The 18,678-nt window shown below is 38.3% G+C and overlaps 1 protein-coding gene across 5 annotated transcripts in view; it reads right to left on the bottom strand.

Moving 5' to 3' along the window:
• Positions 1-11,597: 11,597 nt before the first annotated feature.
• Positions 11,598-18,678, bottom strand: part of STAP1 (signal transducing adaptor family member 1) — a 60,384-nt gene continuing 53,303 nt past the window's right edge. For 4 of the 5 annotated variants that reach the window (XM_058434691.1, XM_058434702.1, XM_058434686.1 and 1 more), the window contains 2 exons: positions 12,544-12,637; positions 11,598-11,741 (listed from right to left, as the gene is read on the bottom strand). In XM_058434691.1, the coding sequence (XP_058290674.1) occupies positions 12,576-12,637 (62 nt within the window). In that variant the 3' untranslated portion in view covers positions 11,598-11,741; positions 12,544-12,575. Of the gene's footprint in view, positions 11,742-12,543; positions 12,638-13,085; positions 13,164-18,678 lie in introns of those variants that run through there. The other variant, XR_009212077.1, reaches the window with a different exon arrangement.

Raw genomic sequence — 18,678 nt, 5'->3', positions numbered from 1 at the left:
CTGTTGTTTCCTGCTTTTTAAATGATGGCCATTCTAACTGGTGTGAGATGGTATCTCACTGTGGTTTTGATTTGCATTTCTCTGATGTCCAGTGATGATGAGCATTTTTTCATCTGTTTTTTGGCTGCATAAATGTCTTCTTTTGAGAAGTGTCTGTTCATGTCCTTTGCCCACTTTTTGATGGGGTTGTTTGTTTTTTCCTTGTAAATTTGTTTGAGTTCATCGTAGATTCTGGATATTAGCCCTTTGTCAGATGAGTAGGTTGCAAAAATTTTCTCCCATTCTGTAGGTTGCCTGTTCACTCTGATGGTAGTTTCTTTTGCTGTGCAGAAGCTCTTTAGTTTAATTAGATCCCATTTGTCAATTTTGGCTTTTGTTGCCATTGCTTTTGGTGTTTTAGACATGAAGTCCTTGCCCATGCCTATGTCCTGAATGGTATTGCCTAGGTTTTCTTGTAGGATTTTAATGGTTTTAGGTCTAACATTTAAGTCTTTAATCCATCTTGAATTAATTTTTGTATAAGGTGTAAGGAAGGGATCCAGTTTCAGCTTTCTACATAAGGCTAGCCAGTTTTCCCAGCACCATTTATTAAATAGGGAATCCTTTCCCCATTTCTTGTTTTTGTCAGGTTTGTCAAAGATCAGATAGTTGTAGATATGCGGCATCATTTCTGAGGGCTCTGTTCTGTTCCATTGATCTATGTCTCTGTTGTGGTACCAGTACCATGCTGTTTTGGTTACTGTAGCCTTGTAGTATATTTTGAAGTCAGGTAGCGTGATGCCTCCAGCTTTGTTCTTTTGGCTTAGGATTGACTTGGCGATGCGGACTCTTTTTTGGTTCCATATGAACTTTAAAGTAGTTTTTTCCAATTCTGTGAAGAAAGTCATTGGTAGCTTGATGGGGATGGCATTGAATCTATAAATTACCTTGGGCAGTATGGCCATTTTCACGATATTGATTCTTCCAACCCATGAGCATGGAATGTTCTTCCATTTGTTTGTATCCTCTTTTATTTCATTGAGCAGTGGTTTGTAGTTCTCCTTGAAGAGGTCCTTCACATCCCTTGTAAGTTGGATTCCTAGGTATTTTATTCTCTTTGAAGCAATTGTGAATGGGAGTTCACTCATGATTTGGCTCTCTGTTTGTCTGTGATTGGTGTACAAGAATGCTTGTGATTTTTGTACCTTGATTTTGTATCCTGAGACTTTGCTGAAGTTGCTAATCAGCTTAAGGAGATTTGGGGCTGAGACAATGGGGTTTTCTAGATATACAATCATGTCATCTGCAAACAGGGACAATTTGACTTCCTCTTTTCCTAATTGAATGCCCTTTATTTCCTTCTCCTGCCTGATTGCTCTGGCCAGAACTTCCAACACTATGTTGAATAGGAGTGGTGAGAGAGGACATCCCTGTCTTGTGCCAGTTTTCAAAGGGAATGCTTCCAGTTTTTGCCCATTCAGTATGATATTGGCTGTGGGTTTGTCATAGATAGCTCTTATTATTTTGAGATACGTCCCATCAATACCTAATTTATTGAGAGTTTTTAGCATGAAGGGCTGTTGAATTTTGTTAAAGGCCTTTTCTGCATCTATTGAGATAATTATGTGGTTTTTGTCTTTGGTTCTGTTTATATGCTAGATTACATTTATTGATTTGCGTATGTTGAACCAGCCTTGCATCCCAGGGATGAAGCCCACTTGATTATGGTGGATAAGCTTTTTGATGTGCTGCTGGATTCGGTTTGCCAGTATTTTATTGAGGATTTTTGCATCAATGTTCATCAAGGATATTGGTCTGAAATTCTCTTTTTTGGTTATGTCTCTGCCAGGCTTTGGTATCAGGACGATGCTGGCTTCATAAAATGTGTTAGGGAGGATTCCCTCTTTTTCTATCGATTGGAATAGTTTCAGAAGGAATGGTACCAGTTCCTCCTTGTACCTCTGGTAGAATTCAGCTGTGAATCCATCAGGTCCTGGACTCTTTTTGGTTGGTAAGCTATTGATTATTGCCACAATTTCAGAACCTGTTATTGGTCTATTCAGAGATTCAATATCTTCCTGATTTAGTCTTGGGAGGGTGTATTTGTCAAGGAATTTATCCATTTCTTCTAGATTTTCTAGTTTATTTGCATAGAGGTGTTTGTAGTATTCTCTGATGGTAGATTGTATTTCTGTGGGATCGGTGGTGATATCCCCTTTTTCATTTTTTATTGCGTCTATTTGATTCTTCTCTCTTTTCTTCGTTAGTCTTGCTAGCGGTCTATCAATTTTCTTGATCTTTTCAAAAAACCAGCTCCTGGATTCATTAATTTTTTGAAGGGTTTTTTGTGTCTCTATTTCCTTCAGTTCTGCTCTGATTTTAGTTATTTCTAGCCTTCTGCTAGCTTTTGAATGTGTTTGCTCTTGCTTTTCTAGTTCTTTTAATTGTGATGTTAGGGTGTCAGTTTTGGATCTTTCCTGCTTTCTCTTGTGGGCATTTAGTGGTATAAATTTCCCTCTACACACTGCTTTGAACGTGTCCCAGAGATTCTGGTATGTTGTGTCTTTGTTCTCATTGGTTTCAAAGAACATCTTTATTTCTGCCTTCATTTCATTATGTACCCAATAGTCATTCAGGAGCAGGTTGTTCAGTTTCCATGTAGTTGAGTGGTTTTGAGTGAGTTTCTTAATCTTGAGTTCTAGTTTGATTGTACTGTGGTCTGAGAGACAGTTTGTTATAATTTCTGTTCTTTTACATTTGCTGAGGAGAGCTTTGCTTCCAACTATGTGCTCCATTTTGGAATAGGTGTGGTGTGGTGCTGAAAAAAATGTATATTCTGTTGATTTGGGGTGGAGAGTTCTCTAGATGTCTATTAGGTCCACTTTGTTTAGAGCTGAGTTCAATTCCTGGATATCCTTGTTAACTTTCTGTCTCGTTGATCTGTCTAATGCTGACAGTGGGGTGTTAAAATCTCCCATTATTATTGTGTGGGAGTTTAAGTCCCTTTGTAGGTCACTCAGGACTTGCTTTATGAATCTGGGTGCTCCTGTGTTGGGTGCATATATATTTAGGATAGTTAGCTCTTCTTGTTGAATTGATCCCTTTACCATTATGTAATGGCCTTCTTTGTCTCTTTTGATCTTTGTTGGTTTAAAGTCTATTTTATCAGAGACTAGGATTGCAACCCCTGCCTTTTTTTGTTTTCCATTTGCTTGATAGATCTTCCTCCATCCCTTTATTTTGAGTCTATGTGTGTCTCTGCACGTGAGATGGGTTTCCTGAATACAGCACACTGATGGGTCCTGACTCCTTATCCAGTTTGCCAGTCTGTGTCTTTTGATTGGAGCATTTAGCCCATTTACATTTAACGTTAATATTGTTATGTGTGAATCTGATCCTGTCATTATGATGTTAGTTGGTTATTTTGCTCGTTAGTTGATGCAGTTTCTTCCTAGCCTCGATGGTCTTTACAATTTGGCATGTTTTTGCAGTGGCTGGTACCGGTTGTTCCTTTCCATGTTTAGTGCTTCCTTCAGGAGCTCTTTTAGGGCAGGCCTGGTGGTGACAAAATCACTCAGCATTTGCTTGTCTGTAAAGTATTTTATTTCTCCTTCACTTACGAAGCTTAGTTTGGCTGGATATGAAATTCTGGGTTGAAAATTCTTTTCTTTAAGAATGTTGAATATCGGCCCCCACTCTCTTCTGGCTTGTAGAGTTTCTGCCGAGAGATCAGCTGTTAGTCTGATGGGCTTCCCTTTGTGGGTAACCCGACCTTTCTCTCTCGCTGCCCTTAACATTTTTTCCTTCAGTTCAACTTTGGTGAATCTGACAATTATGTGTCTTGGAGTTGCCCTTCTCGAGGAGTATCTTTGTGGCGTTCTCTGTATTTCCTGAATCTAAATGTTGGCCTGCCTTGCTAGATTGGGGAAGTTCTCCTGGATAATATCTTGCAGAGTGTTTTCCAACTTGGTGCCATTCTCCCCGTCATTTTCAGGTACACCAATCAGACGTAGGTTTGGTCTTTTCACATAGTCCCAAATTTCTTGGAGGCTTTGTTCATTTCTTTTTATTCTTTTTTCTCTAAACTTCCCTTCTCGCTTCATTTCATTCATTTCATCTTCCATCAGCGATACCCTTTCTTCCAGTTGATCGCATCTGCTACCGAGGCTTCTGCAATCTTCGCGTAGTTCTCGAAACTTGGCTTTCAGCTCCATCAGCTCCTTTAAGCCCTTCTCTCCATTGGTTATTCTAGTTATCCATTCTTCTAATTTTTTTTCAAAGTTTTTAACTTCTTTTCTATTTTTTTGAATTTCCTCCCGTAGCTCAGAGTAGTTTGATCGTCTGAAGCCTTCTTCTCTCAACTCGTCAAAGTCATCCTCCTTCCAGCTTTGTTCTGTTGCTGTTGAGGAACTGCGTTCCTTTGGAGGAGGAGTGGTGCTCTGCTTTTTAGAGTTTCCAGTTTTTCTACTCTGTTTTTTCCCCATCTTTGTGGTTTTATCTACTTTTGGTCTTTGATGATGGTGATGTACAGATGGGTTTTTGGTGTGGATGTCCTTTCTGTTTGTTAGTTTTCCTTCTACCAGACAGGACCCTCAGCTGCAGGTCTGTTGGAGTTTACTAGAGGTCCACTCCAGACCCTGTTTGGCTGGGTGTCAGCAGCAGTGGCTGCAGAACAGCGGATTTTCGTGAGACCACAAATTCGGCTGTCTGATAGTTCCTCTGGAAGTTTTGTCTCAGAGGATTACCCAACCGAGTGAGGTGTCAGTCTGTCCCTACTTGGGGGGTGCCTCCCAGTTAGGCTGCTCAGGGGTGAGGGACCCACTTTAGGAGGCAGTCTGTCCGTTCTCAGATCTCCAGCTGCGTGCTGGGAGAACCACTACTCTCTTCAAAGCTCAAGCAGAAATGCAGAAATCACCCGTCTTCTGTGTCACTCGGGCTGGGAGCTGGAGACCGGAGCTGTTCCTGTTCGGCCATCTTGGCTCCACCGGGCAGAGGGGATTCTTTATAGAATGTAGATTTTTCCCACAAGGGATGGCTTTGTAAGGCCATTTCAAGATATGGCAGAGAAACGTGTTTTGGGGTAAAATATTTTGATTTTCTTTCTTGTTATGCCAGAATCAGATTGGAAAGTTAAGTCACAATATACAGGGTTAAATAAAACCCATCTGATGAGAATTTATGGTTTGTATAGCATGACTCCCCAGACTCCTTAGGCAGGAATTTGGGCGAGATAAAAACATATCAGAGCTTAGTCCTTACATCTTTTTCTAAATTTTTTTCCCTTTTTTCTATCCCTGTACTGGTATACCATCATCATCATTGTAGCTGATATATTCTTAACAAATCTTCCCAACTTACTGTTCTTTTAGAGTGTCTTGGTTATTCTTAGCCCCTTGTATTTTCAGTTCTCATATTTCTAATTGAAAGCATGTAAATTTGTTATTCCTGCAGTTTCTAATTGTCTTGCTGAAATTTTCAGTCTCTTATCTGCTTCAAAATGAAAAGCATAATTATTTTCCAGTCTGTCTAATAATTCCAGAATCAAAACCCGCCTGTGGGTCTGTTTTTATTTTGTTTCTTCTAGTCTTCATTCTTACTGTCTTGTCTCCTTGTGCGCCTGGTTATGTTTAATTATTTACCAATATTGTTTGAAAACACTAGAAATAACTTGATGCTCAGAATGATATTTTTATCCTCCACAGAGTTTTTTTGCTACTGGCAGGTACCTGGGCATTAGTAATTTAGGATTATTTTGATCCAATTTCAGAGACTGAAATTTTCCAGGTCACCTAGGTGACTGAAAGCTGAGCCACAGAGTGTGGTAATGCTCTTCTGTTCATCCTTATTTCTAGGGTTCAACCATTCAGGGTTTCAAAGTGTGGTTTAGAGTTACTAGACCCTTATCTCTTCACTGACCCTGGACTCTTTTTGAATCTTTAGCCCCTTAGCTCTATCTACTCAACTTCGCAGTGGCATTTTGCAATCTGTAAATACTCCTAACACAGTGGTCCCAAATGAAGAGTTCATTTTTCTGAATTTCTTTCTTTTCCCAGATATTATTGGCATGGTAGTTATTCACCAACTTATCAGCTCTCTGCTGCCTTCCCACATCTTTGAAAAGTATATTTTATCCAGCTTTTCTAAATGTTTTCAAGTGAGAATGTTAATCCAAATTACTTAGCCCACATTGTTTCCTGTTGATTATGTGTAAAATACAGTTGGTTTATTTGTATCATTTTTGTACCTGGAAACAGTAAACTCTCTAGTGATTCTCTAAATTATTTGCACATTTTTTAAATTTTTCTTTTTTTTGTTTTGTATTTTTGAGACAGAGTCTCGTTGTGTCACTCAGGCTGGTGCAGTGGCATGATCTCGGCTCACTGCAACCTCCACCTCCTGGGTTCAAGCAATTCTCCTGCCTCAGCCTCCCCAGTAGCTGGGACTACAGGCGCCCACCACAACACTCAGCCAATTTTTGTAGTTTTAGTAGAGATGGGGTTTCACTATGTTGGCCAGGCTGGTTTTGAACTCCTGACCTCATGATCCACCTACCTCGGCCTCCCAAAGTACTGGGATTACAGGCGTGAGCCACTGCACCCGGCCCATTTTTTAAAATTTTCTACATAACCTTAACTCCAAACAAAAATAGTTTAATCTTTTCTAAGATCCAAATTTTGGTTTTGTTGATCCTTTCTATAGTATGTTTGTTTCCTATTCCATTAATTTCTGCCTTTATCAATATTATTTCTATTTTATTAGGGATTTTTTTACTATTCTGTTTCTAACTTGTTGAGATGGGTTACTTCTTTCATTTTTAACTTGTCCTCCTTTTCAACATATACATTTAAAAGTTATCTCTATGCTATTATAGTTACATTTACTCAACTATTATAGTCATATTCCACAAATTTTGATATATAATGGTCATATTTAGTTAAAATATTTTCCTAATTTTCATTAGAATTTTCTCTTTAACCCTTTTTTAGGAGAGTGTTTCTTTTTTTCCAAACATGGGCTTTTCTAATTATGTTTTTTGATTTGCAGTTTAATTGAATTTTTGTCATAAAAAATCTTTCTGATTTTAATTAGTTGAAATTACTTGAGACTTGCTTTATGGCCAAGAATATGATAAATTTTTAAACAATTTTTATGCATTGGAAAACAGCATATTCTGTAGTAATTAGGAAGAGTGGGAAGGGGAAAAGTCTCTTCTCCATATCTTCAGCATTCTAGTCTCCTAGTACTCGTTATTTGTGGGATCTAAAAACAAGCCATCTAATGTGTCTTTTAGGGTTAATTGTGTTATTTAAATCTCCTATATCCTTACTGATTTTTAATATACCTATTATGTGAATTACTGAAAGAAGTATGTTAAAAAATCACCCACTATGATCTTGATTTGCCTCTTTCTCATTGTGTATGTTTCTGGTTTATATGTTTTGAGGATAATTATTAACTGCATGTAGTTTAACATGTTACATTTTTCTGATGAATTACATCTTATCGCTATGCAGTGTACCTGTAATATGTTTTGCCTTAAAGTCTGTTTTCTCTGTAGCTATACTAGCCTTCCTTTAGTCAGTGTTTTCAGAGAGTAACTTCTTTCATCTATTTAATTTTAATATTTCTGTATCTTATGTTTTAAATGTGTATCTAGTAAACAAAATAGATTTAGGATTTTAGTGGAGTTTTTTGTTTTGTTTATTATTAGATCCAGAGTCCCTCTTATGTTGCCCAGGTCAAAGTGCAGTGGCTCAAGTGATCCTCCTGCCTCAGCTCCCTAAGTAGCTGAGACTACAGACGTGCATCACCGCACCTGGCCTTTATTATTATTATTTTTAATCTAATAGAATAATCTTTGTCTTAAACTGGAACATTTATGCCATTTACATTTAATATGATTACCAAATATATATAGATTTGTTTCTGCCATTTTAGTTTGTTCTGGGAGAGTTTAGGGTTTTTGTTTTTGGGTTTTTTTTTGGTCTAACCTATTTTGTGATTCTTTTTGTGTTTTCTTGCCTTTTAAAATTAGTATTGACTTACTATATTATTCTGCTTTTGCCAGTTATTAATTGATTGTCTCTCAACTCCAGACTCACTTATCTGTATTCTGGGACTTTGTGCCTAGAACTTTTTGCAAACTGTGGTTCTCCTTTGCCATCTGGCTTGTTTTTAGGTCCCACAAAGAAAGAGTACTAAGAGACTAGAATGCTGAGGATATGGAGAAGAGACTTTTCCCCTTCCCATTAGACTCCCAGTATTGTCAGCATCACCTCAGCAATGGCTCTTGTTTCAGCAGCTGTGGTTTGTTTCCAGACTCCAGCTTTTCTTTGGCATTCTGGAGGGTATCTCTTAAAGGCTTCTAGGTTCTATTAATCCCATCTTTTTGCCTTTGTGTCCCTAGTGGACATTTTCAGTTTTCTCAAAACCTGTTTACTAACTCCTTGTTAAATTCTTTCTTAAAATAAATGATGTTGTTTATTTTCCTTGAGCAGTATACATTTTTTTCTTTACTAATTTGTCTTTTAATAATTACCCTATATTCCATCATACATATTCAGATTAAATAAGACTAAAGTTAATCATTACCTGTACCTTTTGGCTGATTATATTTTTCAAAAATGGCTACAGCAATATTTTCAATCCCACAGACTCTTCTATAAGCTTACTATACTCTAGTCCCCATTAAGACCTCTGAGGTCACGTCATAAAAGGATATATAGCTGGCTTCCTCTTGGCTCTCTCTTACTCTTTTACTTGCTCTCTCTTGGAAAGCCCACCTTTGGAACCTAGACACCACGTTGTGAGGAAGTTCAAACTAGCACACATGGAGAAAATCTCATGCTACCAGCCTGCAGGCAGCATCAGGTGGTCAGACATGTGAGTAGGCGTACTTTAAAATGATTCCAGGCCCTAGACTTAGCAGAAACAAGCCATTGTTACTGTTCTGTGCTGTGCCATGCCAAACCCCTAACCCACCGAATCCATGAACATGGATTGTTTATGCAACTAAGTTTTAGAGTGAGTTATTGTGCAGATATAATAACTAGAACAACTCTTTAATTTCCACGTTACATACTGTTGTCATATATTTTATCTGTATTGTGTGTTTTAATTCTGTTGTCATGTACTTTAATGTTCTTTAATTCTAAGACTTTTATTTATATAGTCAATGTTTGTGTTTATACATACACATACATATAAAACTTTCTTTGCTTTTCATTATTTTTTGTATCTAAGGCTTACTGCTATGGGCTGAACGTTTATGTCTTCCCAAAATTTATATGTTGAAATTCTAATCTTCAAGGTGATGTAATTTGGAGATGGGGCCTTTGAGGGGTGATTAGGTCATGGGGGCAGAGCCCTTATAAAAGAGGCTGGAGATCTCTCACCCCTACCATATTAGGACACAGCAAGAAGGTGCCATCCTTAAGCCGGCGTGTGGACCCTCACGAGACACTGCATGTACCAGTGCCTTGATCTTGGACTTCCCAACCCCTAAAAATAAATTTTTGTCACCTATAAGCCAGTTTATCATGTCTTGTTACTGTAGCCTGAATAGACTAAAACACCATCTGGGATAAATTTTTATCTGAAATACTTGCTTTAGAATTTCATTTTGTGAGAGTCTGCTGGTGGCATACTTGCTCATGATTTGTTTTCTGAACATATCTGTATTTTTTCCTCATTCTGCAAAGATATTTTTGCTGAATATAGATGTCTAATTTGGCCTTTATTATCTTTCAGCACATTGGCATTGGAGGTGTTTTTTCATTTTCTCATGACTTCCTCTGTTGTTCTTGAGTCAGCTGTCAGGCTAACATTTACACCTTTAAATAAATTTATTTTTTGGCCAGGAGCAGTGGCTCACGCCTGTAATCCCAACACTTTGGGAGGCCAAGGTGGGTGGATCACTTGAGATCGGGAGTTCGTGACCAGCCTGACCAACTTGGAGAAACTCCATCTCTACTAAAAATACAAAATTAGCCAGGCATTTTGGCAGGCACCTGTAATCCCAGCTACTCAGAAGGCTGAAGCGGGAGAATCGCTTGAACCCAGGGGGCAGAGGTTGCAGTGAGCCAAGATCGCGCCATTGCACTCCAGCCTGGGCAACAAGAGCGAAACTCCGTCTCAAAAAAACAACAACAAAATCTCTTTTTTTATCTGCTTTGGTTTTATGCAATTTAATTAATATGTTTCTGAGTATGGGTTTATTTTTACTAATCCTGCTTAAGATTTGTTGAGATCTTTAAATCTGGATTTGTGTCTTTGATTACTAGTTCTGGAGAAGTTCTCAGATACTACTCCTTCACATATAACCTCTTCCTCATTCTCTTCTTCTATGGAAATTCTCATTAAATGTGATGGACCCTCAGTGTTCTGTCTTCAGTTTTTAACACCCTCTCTTCTATATTTTCCAGTTCTTTCTTGTCATGCTTTATTCTGTATAATTTCTTTTAACCCCTATTCCAGTTTACTTACCTCTTCATGTGTTTCTTGTCTACTTACAGCCATCTATTTTGTTGTGGTGGTGGTAGTAGTTTTATTTTTCAGTCCTAAAAGTTCTGTTTGGTTCTCTTTTTTAAACCTGCTAGATCACTTTTATAGTTTTTTATTCCCTACAGATATTTTCTAATATGTCTGTTCTTGAAACTATGAGGGCTGTTTGACGGTCTTTGTCTGCTGCTTTCAGTTTCCGAAATGTCTGTGGCCCTGTTTCTGCTGTTTCTTCCAGCTAAGTGTGTTGTTGGTCCCCTGTGAGACTGTCCACATTGGTCAGGCCCGGGGCTTTGATTTCTGTTTCCCTTGTCGGTTACTTCTCCATTTATTGCATTCAACTACAATGTGTCACCAACTTTAGTAATCTACTTTTTAAAGTTTTTTATATTAAGCACCCTAATTTCTTATAGAATGCAAGAGTTCACTCAACACTTTGAAATGATAAGAAATTAGAGCTCTTTAGTCTCATCTACCTATATTTTGACCAACTCAATTGTAAAACCCTTGAGAATAATACATATGTGCTGCTTTTATAATTTTTACGTTAACAGTGATTTATATAAATACTCAATACATTTCAATAAATACTTCTATTAATGCTCCAGGCTTTATATCCCAATTTTTTTTTTTTAGACAAAAAGTAAACATTGGGTCATATTTATTATACACTTTTTTGTCAGGTTTAAACTAAAATACAATCTCATTTGAAATTTAATAAAGTATTATTACACTTCAGAAATTAAAAGATCAAAATGACATAGAGAAAAGCATTTCTCAATGTTTTCATTTGTCATATTTATGATTCCTTATTAATTGTCACTGCCTCTCCATTTAAAAGAAAGCCTGACTTGATTTTGCATATATTGCTACACAGATTATTTATCTTCATATTATAGTAGATCTTAAAGAACTGGTTCTCAAATTTGTTATGTATAGCAATTACCTGTGGTGTATGCTTAAAAGGCAGATTTCTGGACCAGCCTCAGCGCCGCCCCCCACCCCCAAAATTATAATTCAATAAGTCTGAGAGAACTCTGCATATTTTCAGGCATCCCAGGGAGCTCACTGAATTAGTCTGCTAGGATTGTCATTACAAATACCACAGACCACGTGGATTAAAGAACACAAATTTATTTTCTCACAAGTCAAGAAGCCAGATGTTCAATGTTTTGGCCAGGTTGATCTTTTTTTCCCCCGGAGGCCTCTGTCCTTGAGTTGTCAATGGCTGTTTTCTCCCTCTGTCTCACATAGTCTTTCCTCTGTAGAATATAGACCATATCTTTTCATTCTTAGTTGATTGTGTGATTCCCAAGTTGATAACCATCAAAATCAATTTAGAAGTTTGCTTTTGAAGAAAAAAATTATGAAAAAATATCCCTGTTTTTTTGATTCAGTAGATGTAGTCTGGGGCTGATGGTTCCATATTTTTAAGAACTCTGGGTACTTAGAATCAGGCTCATTGTACTTACGACACAAGGTGATGATACAGCCTTTCACCATCTTTGTAAGGAAATAATGGGCTGATTTTGAGTGGCAAAAAGATGACACCAGGGAAAAACATGGGAATGGATACATTGATTTCCATTGACAAAAAATGTGGTATATAATATTTCCATTGGAAAAGGGTTTCTCTAGGACATTTCATGTCTCTAACTTCCAGCTAGGTAATTAAAATGACATATTTGATAAATTGGTCAAATCAGATTTCAACAAAACTTAGGTTTTCTGGGAATTGGTAGGATTTAGAACTAGAGAAACTGCTGTGGGAATTATGTAGGGGAAATGTATTTCATTGAGGCCTAAAGAAATTCCATCTAGAAAGTACTATGTGTTTTCAACTTATGTCAGTGCATGGGAATGTATATATCTGCAGGATACCACCACAGCCGTAGTCTCTAGTCTCCCTGTGAATTGGTTTCATTCTGATAAGATAATGAAATTGTATGGTACAATGTTTAATTCTAATTCTGGTGTTCAGGTGAATGACTTGGTAATCAGGATCAGGAGAATATAGGTAATTCTCTTCAAAAGTAAGAACTTCGTTTTGAAAATATAAATTACCAAGATACACAAAGGAGCTTTCACATTGTATTTCATGCAATGTGTGGATTTTTCTTCAACTTTTCATTTCTCCCTTCCATATTGGGTTCTTGACCTAGAAATTGTGGGTAGAAAAACTTAATTAGCGAACCAGTATTTTAGAAAACAGTGGTTCTTTATTTTCAGTGAGTTGATTTTCCTGCTCGTGTGTGGAACGTTGCTGGTGTGTTTAGTAAATGTTAGGAAAATAAATACTGAATATTCAGACGCTTTTTTAAATTTTATTTTATCCTGGACCTGTAACTTCATACCTAATAATTTTTTTCTTCCTCTTTAGCTTAATATGCCTTATATTTTGAAGTGGCTTTTAGTTTAAACTGCTGATTTCTGGAGTTGGGAAATATCTTTGGCCATTCTTGTTCCATTATTGCTCTTGCCTTCTGGTGTAAGAGAGAGCCAAATGCTGACATGGGTTAACAGGGATCAAAGAAAATCTTATTTTCGTTTAGATAATATTTTATTACATATTAACTTTTTGCAGATCTCCAGATTGGAACCCTTACCTGCTCTACAACTCCCATTTCCCAAGTTTGATGTACTAGCAGTCTCTCTGTGCCACAGCCAGCTATGGGTCCAAATTCCTGAAGCAATGTTAGGGTTCCACAAAGTTTTCTTAAAATATCAGCATTATTTGTCAAGATAAGTTTTTATCTTTGTGTAGCTTTTCTTAGAAAGTCCTATTTTCATTGTCATGTACTATTCCATCATTTTTCTGCTTTTGAAAGAAAATACGTTACACTACAGATAATATTCTAATTATTTAAAGTCTTTCTTCACAGGCCCCTCTAATTCCATCTGTTCTTATGTCATTCCCCAGTCCCTATAACAAAGGCATCTGAAATGCAGGGGGAGGCTGAGTAGTTTGTTCCTGACCACAAAGCAAACTGATCACGTTCGGTCATATACCAATAGCAATCTGGTTGTCTGTTTCTAAAATCATTAAGGTGCTTTTTTTTTTTTTTGTATTGTCTGTTTTTTCTTCCCTGGCCCTGTCCTGAGGGTGGGGCCCCTAGTCAAGGTGCAGTACTTTGGCAGTGACAGCATGGGCACCTAGAACCCCAAGAGAAAATTTTGCCTTCCAGCCAGAGAAATCAGGAAAAGTGGGCAGAGGGGAGAATTGGAATTACATTTTTCTCTTTCTTATCTCTAACTTGGAGAGATTGGGCAACTGCAGTCTCACAGAACTGCAATTACAGCACAGGTGTCATTAATAAGCTCCATTATTCTAGCTAGAACACCAAGAAAAAGGACCCTTGGCGGCTTGAGAATATGGAGAAATCCCAGAGAGGTGACAGCTGGAAAAGAGTTATCTCCTAGTTCAGTGTATGCAGTGACACAAATTCCAGGCTCACCTCTGAATTGTGCATACACAGAACCAGATACAAAACAGATGGCAAAGGCATTGACAACTAAACTAAGGCATAAACCATGACCAAGTCCCAGGCTGATGATTCCTGAGACATACAGACCCAAAACAGCATAACAGAAGCTTTGAAAACTGAACCAATATTGGAATGGCTTCCCACAGAAAGTAAGAGAGAACTGGTTCAATCTAATCAAGATGGTTGCCTGCTTTTAAGAAATGCTCCAGAGAATTTTAACAGGACCCAGAGGCTCACAACATAATATTCAAAATGTCCAAGACACAATTCAGAATTACTTGATATATGAAAAACCAGGAATTACTTGATATACAAAAGAAGGAATGTGACCAATTCCCCAGTTTTCAAGGGAAAAGACAGTGGATGCCAACACTAAGATAACCAAGATGTTGACCTTAAAGCAGCTATGCTTCATGAGGTGGTCATAAACACTCTTGAAATGAATATGAAGATAGATGTTCTCAACAAAGAAAAACTGTAAAAACCCAGTGGAGAGAGGAGGTGGAGCAAGATGGCCAAATAGAACCCTCCAGCTATCAGCCCTGCCCCCCCAACAGGAACACCAAATTAAACAACTGTCTACACTAGAAAGCACCTTAATAAGAACCAAAAATCAGGTGAGCAATTACAGTACTTGGTTTTAACATCATAGCAAGGAAAGAGACACTGAAGAGGGTAGGAAAAATAGTCTTGAATTGCCAACCTGGTCTCTTCCCCTATCTCCCGGCAGTGGCTGCTGGTGCAGAGAGAGAATCTGTGTGCTTAGGAAAAGAAGTAGACGGTGACTGTGGCACTTTGCATTGGAACTCAGTGCTGCTTGTCACAGTAGAAAGCAACACAGGGCAGAATTCAGCCAGGACCACAGAGGGGAGCATTTAACCAGCTCTTGCCAGAGAGGAATCATCCATCCCAGTGGTCAGAATCTAAGCTCTGACTAGTCTCAACACCACAGGCTAAAGTGATCGAGGGTTCTAAATACATTTGAAAGGCAGTTTAGGCCACATACACTGAGGGTCCTGGGCAAGTCCTGTGCTGTGCTGGGCTTGGAGCCAGTGGACATGTAGTGCACATGACCTAGTGAGACACCATCTGGGGTGACCTGGGGAGTGCTTGTGTCACCCCTCCCCCAATCTCAGGCAGCACAACTCCAGGAAAGACTCCTCCTCTCTGCTTGAGTAGAGAAGAGGGGAGCGTAAACTTGGAAAGCAACTCAATTGGAAAGCAGCTCACCCACAGTAGAACAGGGCATCAGGCAGAGTCGTGAGGCCTCCATTTCAGGCCCTAGCTTCTGGGCATTTCTAGACACACCCTGGGCCAGAAGGGAATCTGCTGCTTTGAAGGGAAGGACTCGGTCCTGGCAGTATTCATCACCTACTGACTAAAGCACCCTTGAGCCTTGAATAAACATCAACAGTAGCCAGGCAGTACTTGCTGTGGGCCTTGGGTTGAGACCCAGAGCTGTGCTGGCTTCAGGTATGACCCAGCACATTCCTAGTTGTGGTGGCCATAGGGAGAGACTTTTGCTTAAGGAAAGGAAAGGGAAGAGTAAAGGAGACTTTGCCTTGCAGCTTGGGAACCAGTTTGGCCACAGTGGGGTAGAACACCAAGCAGGGCCTTGTAGTTCCCAATTCTAGACCTTGGTTCTTGGATGGCATTTCTGGACCCACCTTGGGTCAGAGGGGGGCCCCTTACCCTAAACAGAGAGACCCAGTCCTGGCAATATTCACCACAAACTGATTGAGGAGCCCTTGGGCCTTGAGTGAACATCAGTGGTAGCCGGGCAGTACTCGCCACAGACCTAGGGTGGTGGTAGTCATGGGGAGAGACTCCTTCTGCCTGAGGAATGAATGGGAAGGTCTTTGTCTTACACCTTGGGCGCCTGCTCAGCTGCAGTAGAATAGAGCACCAAATAGATTGCTAAGGTTCCTAACTCCAGGCCCTGGCTCCTGGATAGCATTTCTTGATTCACTCTGATCTGGTGTGGAGGAGCTCACCAATCTGAAGGGAAGGGCACAAGCTTGGCTAGATTAGCCATTTGCCAAATCATGAGCCCTTGAGCCTTGAGTGAACATCAGCGATACCCAGACAATGGTCATCACGGGCATTGGCCAAGACTCAGTGCTGTACTGGCTCCAGATATGACCCAACACAGTCATAATGGAGGTGGCACAAGAGTGCTTATGTCCACCCCTCCCCCAGCTCCAGGCAGCTCAGCACAGAGAGAGAGAGAGAGACTCCATTTGTTGGGGGGAAAGTAAGGGAAGAGAACAAGAGTCTCTGCTTGGTAATCCAAGACATTCTTTTAGATCTTACCCAAGACCATCAAGGCAGTACTCTACAAGTCTGCAAGAGTCACAATGTTCCTGGGCCCACATGACCCCTAATGTACATATGGCTGCAGTGACCAAAGACTTAGATCAGAATACTCAATTCTTTTTGAAGACTGGGAAAACATTTCCAAGAAGGATGGGTACAAACAAGCACATACTGTGAAGACTAGATTAAGTACCTAACTCTTTAATGCCCAGACATCAACAAACACAAGCATCAGGACCATACAGGTAAATATGACCTTACAAAATGAACTAAATAAAGCACCAGTGACCAATTCTGGAGTGACAAAGATAGTAAACTTTCAGGCAGTAAATTTAAAATAGCCATTTCTAGGAAGCTCAATGAAAATCAAGAAAACACAGCGAAGGAATTCAGAATCCTATTACATAGTTTAACAAAGAGATTGAAATAATTTTTTAAAGTCAAGCAGAAATTCTGGACCTGAAAAATTGACATTCTGAAGGATATATCAGAATCTCTCAATAGCAGAATTGATCAAGGAGAAGAAAGGATTAGTGAGCTTGAAGACAGACTATTTGAAGATACACAGAGGAGACAAAAGAAGAAAGAATAAAAAGGAATGAAGCACACCTACAATATCTTGAAGAAAAGCCTCCAAAGAGCAAATCTAAGAGTTACTGGTCTTAAAGAGAAGGTAGACAGAGATATCAAGGTAGAAAGTTTATTCAGAGGAATAACAGAGAACTTTCCAAATCTAGAGAAAGATATAAATACTCAAGTACAAAAGGTTATAGAACGCCAAGCAGATTTAACTCAAAGAAGACTCCTTCAAGGCACTTAATATTCTAACTCCCAAGGATGGGATAAAGAAATTATCCTAAAAGCAGCAAGAGAAAAGCAACAAACAAAATACAAAGGAGCTCCAATACATTTTCCAGCAGACTTCTCAGTGGAAACCTTACAGGCCAGGAGAGCATGACATATTTAATGTGCAGAAGGCAAAAAACTTTCCTCCTAGAATAGTATATCCAGTGAAAATATCCTTCAAACATGGAGGAGACATACTTTCCTAGACAAACAAAAGCTAGGGGATTTCATCAATACCAGACCTGTCCTACAAGAAATGCTAAAGAGAGTTCTTCAATCTGATAGAAAAGGACATTAATGAGCTATAAGAAGTCCGTCTTATTTCTTTGGGACAAAACTCACTGGTAATAATACACAGACAAAACAGAATATTATAACACTGTAATTGTGGTGTGTAAACTACTTATATCTTAAATAGAAAGACTAAAAGATGAACCAATCAAAAATGACTACAACTTTTCAAGACAGACAGTATAAGAAGATAGAAATAACAAATTTAAAAGTGTGGGTACATAGTTAAAATATAGAGCTATTATTAGTTTCTGTTTGCTTGTTTCTGCAGTCAATGTTAAGTTGTCATCAGTTTAAGGTAATGGGTTATAAGATGTTATTTGAAAACTTCATGGTATTTCAAATTTTAAAAACCTACAACATACACAAAAAATAAAAAGCAAGAAATTAAAGATACCACTAGAGAAAATCACCTTCACAAAAAAGACAAGAAAGAAGGTAGGAAGGAAGAGAAGACCACAAAACAATGAGAAAACAAGTAACAAAATGGCAGTAATAAGTCCTTATCAATAATACATTGAATATAAATGGACTAAACTCATCAATCAAAAGATATAGAGTGGCTGAAAGGATAAAAAACAAGACTCACCGACCTGTTGCCTACAAGAAACATACTTCACGTATAAAGACACACATAGACTAAAACTAAAGAGATGGAAACAGATATTCCACAAATAGAAATCTAAAATCAGGAGAGTTATATCAGACAAAATAGATTTCAAGTCAAAAATTATAAAAAGAAAGGTCATTATATAATGATGAAAGGGTCAATTCAGCAAGAAGTACAATTGTAAATATATATAATATATATGCACCCAATGCTGGGGTACCCATGTATGTAAAGCAAATATTATTATAGCTAAAGAGAGAGATAGACCCCAGTACAATAATAGCTAGAAACATCAACACCCCATTTTCAGCCAGACAGAAAATCAACAAATATTGGACATAATCTGCACTGTAGACCAAATGAACCTGATAGAAATTTACAGAACATTTCATTCAGCATCTACAGAATACACATTTTTTTCTTCAGAACTTGGGTTATTTTCAAGGAGAGACCATATGTAAGGCCACAAAACAACTCTTTAAAACATTAAAAAAAAATCAAAGTAATATCAAGCATCATCTCCAACCACAATGGAATAAAACTAGAAATCAGTAACAAGAGGAACTTTGGAAACTACAAACACATGGAAATTAAACAAAATGCTCCTGAATGACCAGTGGGTCAATGAATAAATTAAAAAGGAAATTTAAA

Source organism: Hylobates moloch, unplaced genomic scaffold (assembly GCF_009828535.3).
Source record: "Hylobates moloch isolate HMO894 unplaced genomic scaffold, HMol_V3 SCAFFOLD_2, whole genome shotgun sequence".
NCBI lineage: Eukaryota > Metazoa > Chordata > Mammalia > Primates > Hylobatidae > Hylobates > Hylobates moloch.
Note: the sequence above shows the minus strand (reverse complement) of the source record. Positions and strands in the feature narration are given on the sequence as shown.